This window comes from Saccostrea echinata, unplaced genomic scaffold (genome assembly GCF_033153115.1).
Source record: "Saccostrea echinata isolate AGI-Se365-2 ecotype Australia unplaced genomic scaffold, CSIRO_AGI_Sech_v1 ptg000024l, whole genome shotgun sequence".
Classification (NCBI taxonomy): domain Eukaryota; kingdom Metazoa; phylum Mollusca; class Bivalvia; order Ostreida; family Ostreidae; genus Saccostrea; species Saccostrea echinata.
This window is the reverse complement of record NW_026889773.1, coordinates 3,589,072-3,600,953: the sequence shown is the minus strand read 5'-3', so window position 1 is coordinate 3,600,953 and position 11,882 is coordinate 3,589,072. Positions and strand designations below refer to the sequence as shown.

The 11,882-nt window shown below is 33.8% G+C and overlaps 1 protein-coding gene across 1 annotated transcript; it reads left to right on the top strand.

The window, feature by feature from the left end:
• The first annotated feature begins 730 nt into the window (after nt 1-730).
• LOC133191751 (metabotropic glutamate receptor 2-like) lies at nt 731-11,882 on the top strand. Its single transcript, XM_061327487.1, has 10 exons — nt 731-1,201; nt 6,428-6,540; nt 6,925-7,118; nt 8,052-8,265; nt 8,392-8,492; nt 9,839-10,000; nt 10,116-10,229; nt 10,359-10,509; nt 11,398-11,564; nt 11,737-11,882. The coding sequence occupies exons 1-10, from the start codon at nt 731-733 to the stop codon at nt 11,880-11,882; spliced, it is 1,833 nt and encodes a 610-aa protein (XP_061183471.1).

Sequence of the window (11,882 nt, the reverse complement as noted above, 5' to 3'; positions counted from 1 at the left end):
GTTATCTCCATATATTTAACCTTAAACTACAAAGTAAAGACATGTGTAAAAAAAAAAAAGTACTTATATATAACACTGGCTTGGTACGTTTTGACTTTCTTTAACTGTAAAAATATTGTGAAGAATAAGACTTATTGTCAGAATAATATTTTGATTTAAGTTTAAATTCCAGGTTTACATTTTGTACTTTTATTATCTTGGTGGAATAAAAAACAATGGCATATGGTAATTTCTTATTTCTATTGAATTTCAGCAGAAGAATGAATTTTCTTTAAATGAATAAATCAGGGTCGATAATTTTACGAGGACGGCGAAGTAATATTGCTATTTTATTCACATCTTCATCAAATATTGATATCACAAAAACTCAGATTTTGCCAACAACAAACGTTTTCCCCTTGTCAGTCATTGTTATTTTTTCCGTGTGTTGCATTTCACTCTCTTTATGAAACTTGTTTTTCCTTGTATATTGTTCGGCAATGTAAATGCCTCTTTGGCAATGTTTTCCACTGTAATGAATTAAAAATGATATGCGCGTTGCTAATGATAAGGAAACAATGTACGCCAATAAAGAGATGCACTATGAACAAAGTTTTACATCTTCACATGGTTAATTTCCTTATGCTGTCTTTATAAGTTAAAGACAGTACATAATACGTAATAAACAGAAAAGAGTAATTGAAGTTTCAAGCCCATGGAAAGGTAGCACTTTTAATCTACAACTTCAAAAATGGATGCTGCAAGACAAATAGAATATCTAACGCTTTATTTGCTTGTAATGGGGTCATTGATTTGTAGCAAAACCAGACAAACATATCTCTATATTCCTGGAGACTTCATTCTGGGAGGACTCTTCTCCGTTCATTTTACAAAGGACAATGGATGTGATATAAACATTGACCCAAACAGTGGAATTCAACTCTTGGATGCCACGATAGTTGCGCTATCGGAAGTAAATGTTTACTTGAAACAGAAAGGGGTATCGTTAGGCTTGATAGCACATGATACATGCTACAGTATTAACCCGTCCTTGGAATATTCTTTAGAATTTGCTCAGCAAAGTTTCTACACAAAACAGGAGACTTTATACAATAACTGTATGACACTGACATCCAGACGGGTGATAGGAGTTATTGGTCCAGCGACTAGTAGGGAGACACAATACGTGGCTAGTCTGCTTGCTCTTTTCAAAATACCACAGGTAAATATGTACATGTATATACTTTCGTAATAATGAAAAATGGAGAGAAAAAAAAGTGATCGATCTAAAAAAAAAAAAAAAAAAAAAAGCCCGCAAATGATATAAATCTATGAACATATCTTAAATTATGGATCCAGGGAAGAGATGGGGAAGGGTTTCTAGAAGGAGTAAATATCCCCTGTCGAGCGGACACACCCGCCTTGAGTCTTAAATATTGATCAGGTGATCGAAATATTCCGTAGTCAAATAAAGCGTAAAAGTAAAGACCTTTCAAATGGTATGGAAACGGCAGTAAAAACAGAAATAATGATAGGTTACATTTCTTAACAAAGTCATTATAACGATCATAGATCTTACGAACTGCTGACTTTAAAAGTGACTGTAACAACAACGTAATGTAATTATCGACTCCCAGTGAACTTGAAATAAAAGACTCCACAATATCTGCCACATCTGTTTGATATTTGGATATTGAACTGACTATAAACAACAAAGGCCTTCTAGAATCTAAGTTGTATAACAAACGTTTCTTATCCATGTAGTAATATTCCGCTTTTTACCTGCAAATTTTGTTTATGTCTCCAAACTTATTCTCTTCTCAAGAGCATGCTCCGAGTACAAGCAGTTTTTAAACGAGGCAAACTACTCGTACATAAGCTGATGTTACGGAGATTTCAACGATCTTGTTTAATGTCAACATTTTATATTTGCTTTGGTCGTTATAATGATCTTATCAGCAAATATAACCTATCACTGAGTTGAATTTTGGCTGATTTGTTTCATACCAATTATTAGGCATTCGTTTTTATACTTAACTTGACTAAGGAATTTTCCATTTACTTGATAAATACATTGGGCTAATGGCGTGTGTGACCGGTCAGCAGGGGATATTTACTCCTCCCAGTTACCTAATCCCACCTCTGAAATTTCAGGAGTTCCGTGTGTAAAGACGAATAATGACCCCCATAGAATAATGATAGGGGTCATTTTTCGCCGTCGAATAATGATCCCCGGTCATTATTCAACGGCAAAAAATGACCCCCAGCCATTAATCGACTTCGAAAAATGCCCCTTTTGCCCGTAGAAAAAGTGTTATCACCCTACAAATCTGCATACCCTACGAGAAGAAAAATGACCCGTTGTAGATCAAAGTCGAAATTTTTAGGGGGCAAAAAAATTACAAATAAAGAGACCTGTTGGCTAAAATGCTCACCTGAGCATATCAGGCATAGCATCGAAAGGGGAAATGGAACATTATAAGAGGCTAAAATTCAAGTTACCTTAGAAATATCGTTGATGTACCAATCATAAAGTTTATTGATGTATGTATAGGGTATTTTCTTTTACTCTACTGTATCAAAACGTTGAGGGTAGGGCAACCAGATTTGCAATGAACATTTTCAAGGGAAAAGATAAAAATTTATGTTCATGAAAATGGAAGGGGGAGGACACCCCACAAAACCCCTATTTCTATGCGCTGAAGATTATATTCACCTTGTCCACTCAAGTTTAAACTATTCCTTGTAAAGAGAGAGAGAGAGAGAGAGAGAGAGAGAGCGTGTTTACAAGACTTTCAATGAACATTTCAAAACTAGAAATTGCTAAAATTTACATTCAAAATATTGGGGAGGGACAATACTTCCCTCTTTTCTGATTCTTTGTGCCTGAATATTATGTTCACTAGAGTGGAATTCGGATGCAGGTGAAATAACTCTTCAGAATTGTTTTCAATCTATTTTAGTTCAATGTAGGAAAAAATAAATCCTTATGTTCACCTGGAAGGTATATAAAATGGTCTCTATTTAATGATAAATTGAAAACATAAATAAACTTCAATTTACACTGTATCGAAATGTTTCCATATTGATGTAACAAATGTATCACTGTTTTAAAGTGGATTTAAAAAAAAATCATTCCTTTTACATGTACGCATCCTACCCTCAGACGACCATGTTTACAGACTTAAATGTACATTGGGATTCTTCTTTATTACTTTCTATATATTTGAAAAGAAATTCCCATAGACCACTGTTTATAAATAAAATTGAATGCACATTATACGGTTGTATATATTTCAGACATGCAGAAATTTTATGTCCTTCTTATGTTTGCCATGTCTGCTTCATATTTGGACGTTCTTCTGACTATAGACGATAGAGACCAACTAACAACTAGATTGTCTGACAAACGGGATGACTTCAGTTTTTTCCATCGTCAATTTTCCTTATTTGTGTAGTAATATTCCGCTATCATTTGCATATGATGTTTACGTAATCCAACTTATTCGATACCCAAGAGCACGATTAATTTTTAAATCGATGCAGACTGCTGACAGATACATGTAAGTTGATGCTACAGGGGTTTCAACAACCTCGTTTAAAGTCTGCGTTTCGTAAATTCAATGGTCGTATCAATGACCATGTTAACAAATATAACCTATAATTGGGTCAAGTGCTAAGCCTTTTTCATACTAAATTCGACAACAGAATGTACTTTTACCTATTTTATTCATAGGGCTCTCGGCGGGTGTGACGGGGAAAGAGGGGTTGCATACTCTTTCTAGGCATCTGATCCCACCTCTGCAATTTGCGGGGACCCTTTTTTATGCCCTTTTAACAGAGTTTCATTCTTTGTGGATATTTTAAAATCATCACTGTTCGTTATCTTCACCTTTTTTCATTAGGAAATATATCAACAGTATTTCATTACGAAATATATCCACAGTATGTCGTTCGCACAAGATATTATGTCATTCGCGATACATACATTTTACACCATTTGCACGACTTTTTTGTCATTCAATATATATATATATACATATATATATATATATATATATATATATATATATATATATATATATATATATATATATATATATATATATATATATATATATATATATATATATATATATATATATATATATATATATATACTACATTGTATAACTTTCTGAATTTATTTCCGAAACTCATCTCATTCATATGTTTTCCTTCAATTTTTTTTCAAAAAGTTGATCGTACTCAAAGCTTGCTGAATACTTTGGAGGATATGTTTACCATTGAAAAGCCAGAACATCCCGCTTGTCTATTATTTATCTATGAATGTCTACATGTATATTCAATCAAATATCCAAATATGAAACTAATGGAAGACAGTCATAAAGGGAGATTACATTAAGTATTACAACCAATATTAGCCATTTTGCGATTTTCAGTATGTGCTGAGAACCCAGTAGGCCTAAAAGATAGAATTATGCATGTAAATGTAATGTTGTTTATTGTGCGTTCGTCCAGTGTTGATCAAAAAGGGCATAAAGAAGAATCAAAGATTGAGGTTCAAACCTTGAAATCAATCACCTAATATAAATTTTGTATCACTTTGTTGGAAAGGGGGTCATTTTTCAACGCGGGTCAATTTTTTATAGGACGCACATATAAAAAAAATTACCCCTAGGGCTCTTTTTTCTACAAAAAATATTTTTTCTACGGCTTGGGGTCATTTTTTGTCGTTGAAAAATTACCCCCCCCCCCCGTTCATTATTCTATTGGGGGTCAATATTCGTCTATACACCGTGTTTATGTCCTATTCACAGAATTGTATTGTTTGTTGTTTTATGAGGTCTATCGCTGTTTGCCACTTAAGTGGCAGAGGACAGTCTTTTTGGCAATCAAAACATTTGGCTGATGTTTTCCTTAAAATTGAGCTGCTTGTAAAATGCGCATTGGAAAACTTTAAATTCTCTCTGTAACAATAGTATGGCCTAGTCCCTTGAGGGAATTGAAGCTTTTAGGAGTAAAAAAATGTACATCTTACACATTGATCCAAAATGACGGCACAGGGACAACCTCACGATTTCATGAAATTTTTAGCCTATTTTTACTTTTTAACCGGATCCGCAACAGCTCCTAGGCCCGTGCTAATGCCCTATGCTACCACATAAAATGCAGACAAACACCTGTAAATACCACTGAACAGTAAGAGATACTGGCTCAACCACCTCATTTTCAAGCTACAATTCCTCCTATAAACCCACCCCGCTTTTCTGAGGGAATACCGGATGGGTGATTTTCGATTTTAGTTTCGTATTTCGAGTCCATATCCTATAAATAGTAGTATATTGACACTAAAGTGTCATATATCAATAAAATACACAAGGCCATCAATTCCATCCAAAAACACACATAAAATATTCTAGCAATAAAATCACATATAATATGCATTCAAACTTTAGGTTTCTCTATTGTTTTAAAAATATTTTTTGACCGGTACTTAATCCGAAACTATCCTCTGCCACCTTGTATGTAGGAAGCCTGCCTCGGTTAAAAAAAATCCATCGTATACTCAGAACATGTTCTAGAGTATGGAATGAGTTGGAAGATGCTAACACCATATGTAGTTGATAGTGAAATATTACTAAATAGATATTAATAACTATGGAAAAACTGAAGTCATTTTATTTTCCGAACAATTTAGTTGTTATTTGGCACTTATCGTCTATAATCGGTAATATAAAACATCTACATATGCAACAGATGTGGCAAACTCTATGGTGTCTTTTATTTCGATTCACTGGGGTATATTCAGTCGACAGATGATTGTACATAACTGTGGATAATTGAATAACGTCTTTAATATTTCAATATCTAGTTGAAGAAAATGATTCCATCTTCTTCTGTACAGGATCACTTTATATACCATAAGAACAATTTTGATAAGCCGGAAGCCTCAGTCTAGATTTCATCTGGTCAAATGAGGCCCGAAGGGGAGAGAGAGGGACGGAGAAGGGCCACTATACATAGAACATTATTTAATTGGTAATAAAAAAGGAACAGTCTCAAAAAGCTTCCTTTCAATTCCAAAAAAAAAAAAAAAAAAAAAAAAATCATGATTACTCATATAAAAAGGCAAGAAGCTACACATAATGAAGATTCATGTTCCAATACATGGTCCCTGATGTAGGCAGTGTGGCAACACAATAGCAGGCAAATTTTTTTTCATGGGGACAAAAGGAGGAAAAGAATCTTTGATAATTTTCCGATTAACAGCAGGAACGAGATGACTCTGCTTAGTATTGTGGTCCAAGAATCTCTTGTTTAAAATGTGATAAAAAAAATCAAATTCGTATTTTAATTGAAGTTATTTAATTATAATTTTTATTAGTTTAAAGAAATAATAAAGATTTTATTTCCTTAATCAAAGTAAAGAATTTTATTACTCCAGATTAGTGGCACGGCTACTTCTTCAGTCCTTAATGACCGACAAAAGTACAAATATTTCAAGCGTACAGTACCATCGGACACGTACCAGGCCAAAGGAATTGTTCAGCTTCTCAGGTACGAGTACAAGAAGTTAATTTGATGCTTTCATAAAACAGAAATAGCCTGCCCTAAGTGTTTGCCTCTTAATGTACTTCCCCTCTATCTGCAAACCAAGCTCAAAAGTCCATTAAAGCAATACAAATCGAGAGCAGAGCAATCACGGACAAAAGGCAAAAAAACCGATATTGTTTATTAATTTGAATATATTTCTATATGAAAAAAGTAATGCAAATAGGTTAAAATACACTAAACCGTTTAGATAAGTATAAATATGGTGTTTTGAATGCCTAAGCTTTCTGCACACTTTATAAGCAAATTACCTGTGGAATGTAATGATTAACAAAAAGATGTTTGACCTCATCTGCCTTCTGTTTATAAAATGCTTTTATTATTCTTTAGAGCAAATGGATGGGTGTATGTTAGCATTCTGTATGAAGATTCTAGCTATGGTAGATATGGTTACAATGATATCAAAAAATTTGCACAACAGGAAAACATATGTATTGGTTATGAGAAGCAAACCTCGATGGATATGACAGATTTAGAGATAACTGAAGTTTTAACAGATCTTAGATCAAGAAAGAACGCAAAAGGTACTTTTATCTATTTATATTCAAATATGAATGCTCTTTTGATGATATATATATGAAAGAGAGACTAAGATATGATAACAATGAAACTGTAAATAAGTAATTTTAAGAAATTTTAAAAAGGTTCAACCAACTTGATTCTAAATTGGGGATGACTTTACCGGTCCCTAGAAAAACGCACTAAAATATAGTGTCCCTTTAGGCGACTTCAATATATATGAGATCGCATGAGCGATCGAAAAAAAAAAAGTATGACGTTTTATGCATTTTTGACCCCAAAATCGAATTCTACGGTAAAAAGTTTAGTTTAAGACCTCGTTTTTAAACAAAGCTTTAAATCTCGTTCTCTCAAAAAAGTAATAGATATTGTTTATTCAGTAAAAAGGGAAGAAAATTATTGTCAACGAAGCGCGTGCAGCGCATGCTTAGTTTTGTTTATTTTTACTTAGCCATTTTTTTCATGTAAACAAACAAACGAGATACCGTTGAAACTGAATTCAGATCTTGCAAAATAAACAGATGCAACAGAATTTCTTAGTTAATCTAAAAGAACAAGTCACTCACCTAATCTCTCGGATGGTATGCGAGGACTAACCCATATCTCCCGGGGTAATGCTAGACAAACCCATTTGCGAGTACTAACCCTAATCTCTCAAATAGATGCAAGATTAACCTTCATCAGTCGAAAATCTATGCAAGGACTAATCCTAATCTCTTAGATGGGTGCAAGACTAACCCTAACAAGTCGTAAAATGTGCAAGACTAACCCTTACAAGTTGAATGACGTATATCTTACGTCAAAGTGCAATGAGCGCGCGGATCTTGCGGATCTGGGGACCGGTAAAGTAAAGTAAAGTCTGCCCCTAAATTGAAGACCCATTTTGTGTAAAGTGCCTTTCATTTTCAGAGATAAACATTAAAACTTTTAAATTTTAGGAAAAATAGTGGTAGTTCTGTTTATGCTGAATCAAAACGCATACAGAATTATCCGCAAAATTCATGACATGCGCATTGAAGACTTTATATGGACTGTAAGTGACGGATTAACCGGGCTTGATCCCCCGGTTGGGCTAGAAAATATCATGGACGGAGCTATCGGATTAACCCTCCAAACTTCTGAATATTCGGGATATATCCAATACGTCAATAAGTGGGATGATATGATTTTTTTTTTCTCTCGTAGTATCATATCTTGGAAAAAATTATTGATTTTCAAAAACTTTGGACGATCCTTGATTACTATCATACTACATAAATTTCAATATCTTAATTACAGCCAAACTACAGAAACTAATCCGAATCCATGGTATTCAGAATTCCTCCACCAATATTACCCAAATTGCACAGCGGGAAATTGTGAGCGAATTAATAACACTGGTAAATAACATTAATATGAACAATTATGAATTATAAAAGATATGAATTTATTTATTTATTTTTGTACTTATTATCATTATTATAATTATTATTATTTAATGTAGCTAAATATAAATTAAATTACTTAAAAGCGCTTAAACATAGGGATAAATATTGAAGATTTCAACAATAAAATACCACTTAATTAAGAAAATAAGAGACATAGATATCTAAAAATAATTGTAAAATTTGATCCTAAATCACAATTTTAACATTTTTGATTAGAAAAAAAGTACTGAACTTTTGAATAGTTTAACGAATTAAAAGACCCCACATAATATAGACAAGGAAAGAAAATAACAACTATGTACAAAAGAGGTTAAAGATAAAACATCATTTTAAAAGGATGAGTCGTTTATTTGTTTGTTTTTTGTTAAGCGTCCCTTTTGTTTCATTCATATTAAGACGCAACCATTTGCCGCTGGAGGGCTGCAAATTTTAAACCTATACTCGGCACTTAGGGCCATTGATCGGTGTGGGATCTTTTTGTGTCAGCACCTACTGCGACACAGAACTTCAGTTTATACGGTCTTATCCGAAAAACCGGGCTCCATGTCCCGCATTGAGTTTCGAACCCGCAACGTAAGGATCCATTACTTACTCTGCAACCCAAATGCAAATGCCTTAACCACTGCGCCAGGCGGGAAATAAGATGAGTTGTAAGACATTTCTTAAAAGTGCAAACCGTTTGATCTGGTTTATACACTTTCTAGACTAAATGAAAAAGGTGAAGATAACAAATAGTGTCTGATCTAGAGGTAATCCGAAAACAATGTCATTCTGTAAACATGGCATGGAACACGTATCCTTGAAAATTCCAGGGGTAGGAAGAATAAGCATCCCCCCCTGTTGACCAGTCTCGCCCGCCGTGACCCTATGTATTGAACAGGTAGACGGAGCATTCCGTTGTCAAATTCAGGAATAAAACAAAGGCCTAGCAACTTGAATCAAGTAATATGAATCAATATTTCTGATACGGTTAACAACATTGAATATTTATTAGGATTTCAAATATACAAAATAAGATAACCAGTCAACAATTATAGATAATCACTTTTTCTATGTTTAGTTATCATAAATGCTAAGAATGCATATATGATTATGCTCTCTTTTGAAAAACCCTTGAAATTATTTTTATGAATTCCAGCTTTTTAATTTGGCAATTTGCCGTCGCATAATTGCCATTCCTATAGGAATATGAAAATAAGGTCTAAAATTGACAAACTGCTTATTATCACACAAGAATGATGACACTAGTGGAATTACTGCTCTTTAAAATGGAATTCCTTACTGCTTATACTTCTCAGGTATCCCGTATATCATCAGCGTCCGGGATGCTGTTTACGCATTTGGAAATGCCATTCTAAACATTCATTCAGAGATGTGTCTGAATGAAACTGGTGTATGTAAAGAAATCAAAGAAAGGTTAACAGGAGATCTGTTGTTGGATTACCTCGAGAAAAACAATAGTAAGATCACAAATTGAAGATAATAACTTGAAATTTAACAATCTAGAATGATCAACATGATATAAATCAAATATATTTTTCACAGAAAAATAATACATTTAAATTTCAATAACAGATCCTTTTAACACTTCATTCCATTTCGTTGATGGTGTTGAAGGACCACCTAGATACAGTATCCAACAGTACATAAGAAAAGGCAACCACTTTGTATGGACTGAAATAGGAAAATGTATAACATTTATGATTTCATATTTATATTTGTTTAAAACAACCTTCCATAATGAAATTTAGAATTATATTATCTTGATTCAGGACTTTAAAATACCATGTGAAGATGACATTTTCTATATTATACAAGTTGTAGGAGAAGAATTGGAACTCGATGCTGTCAAGTCGCAGGCGGCATGTTCTGTGGAATGTTTTCCTGGATACATTAAAAGGATTACAGAAATATGTTGTTGGGAGTGTACACCTTGTCCCTCAGGAACCATCACTAATTCATCAGACTCGTACAGCTGTACAGATTGCTCACACGGCTATACACCAAATGCAGAAAGAAATGAATGCATACAAATTCCGATTTCTTATTTTTCATATGAAAGTCCATTCTCTGTTGCTATTCTCGTATTTAGTGTTTTGGGTTCTGTTTTATGCATCGCTGTTTCCGTTGTATTCGTGCAAAAACGAAATACGCCTTTACTAAAAGCCACTGGTTTTGAAACCAGCATGGTAATGCTTTCTAGTATTCTTATGTCATACATATCACCATTTATTTTACTAAGCTATCCTTCATCTTTCTCTTGTGCAATATCTCGACTATTTATCGGGATGAGTTATACTCTGGCCTATTCTTCTGTCCTTTCTAAGCTAATTGTTTATAAGAGAGCGTTCGATGTGAGATCTGGTATCAAACAACAAACAGCAAAGGGACAAAATCTACCAAAACCTCACATGTGTACAATGATGACGGCGTTGCTACTTTCTCTTGCACTATCGGCTGTTCAGCTTCTTGCAATCATATTCTGGTTAATAATTGATATTCCAGAACATAAGATAATGTATGATCTTACAACTAATCCTCTATCCGGATTCCGTGCGTGTAAAGACTCTTACAATTTTAATTATTTTGTTTTACTCTTCTGGCCCTTTCTGCTGATGATTGCATGCCTCGTCCTCGCCATCAAAACAAGAAAACTTCCTGAAGGTATGAACGATTCACGTGAGATCATGTACTGCTCCTTCACTTCCTTTATCATCTGGTTAGCGTTTGTACCACTGTATGCTTTCTCAGGAACTGTCGCAGCACGAGTAATCTCTCTATGTGTTTCATTGTTCATTCATGCGACAGTTTTTTTCAGTTGCCTTTTCCTTACCAAGATTTACATTGTGGTCTTTAGACCAGAGAAAAACAACAAAGAACGCGTAATGAGAAGTACAGCTGTCAGTCCTAGCAAGACTCATAACACATATAGTGGCTCTCATGAAAGCAATGGTCCTCAGACGAAAAGAACAGAACAGAATTCACATTCTTACAATTACACTCTAGAAAAAGCATCATGTATTGGTAAGAGTTGTTGATTTTTTATATTTTTACTGCTTTTCAAGATTTTGACCTATACTTGAGTAATCTTTTACAATATTGGTTTGTTATAATAATCGTGTTTTCTATATGGTTTTTGTAATCAAAGCATAAAATCAGGGTTATAAGTCCTTATTTCTTTCATATGTGATTACAGATAGGTTAGACCATGATTATGACGTCATCCTGTCAACAGATAAAACTTGTTCATCAAAATTAAAAAACGAGATATTTGACGCAGTAAATGAGAGTGAAGAGATTGTGAAGATTAAAGAGAACCCTCTCTACAACTCGTATGCATAG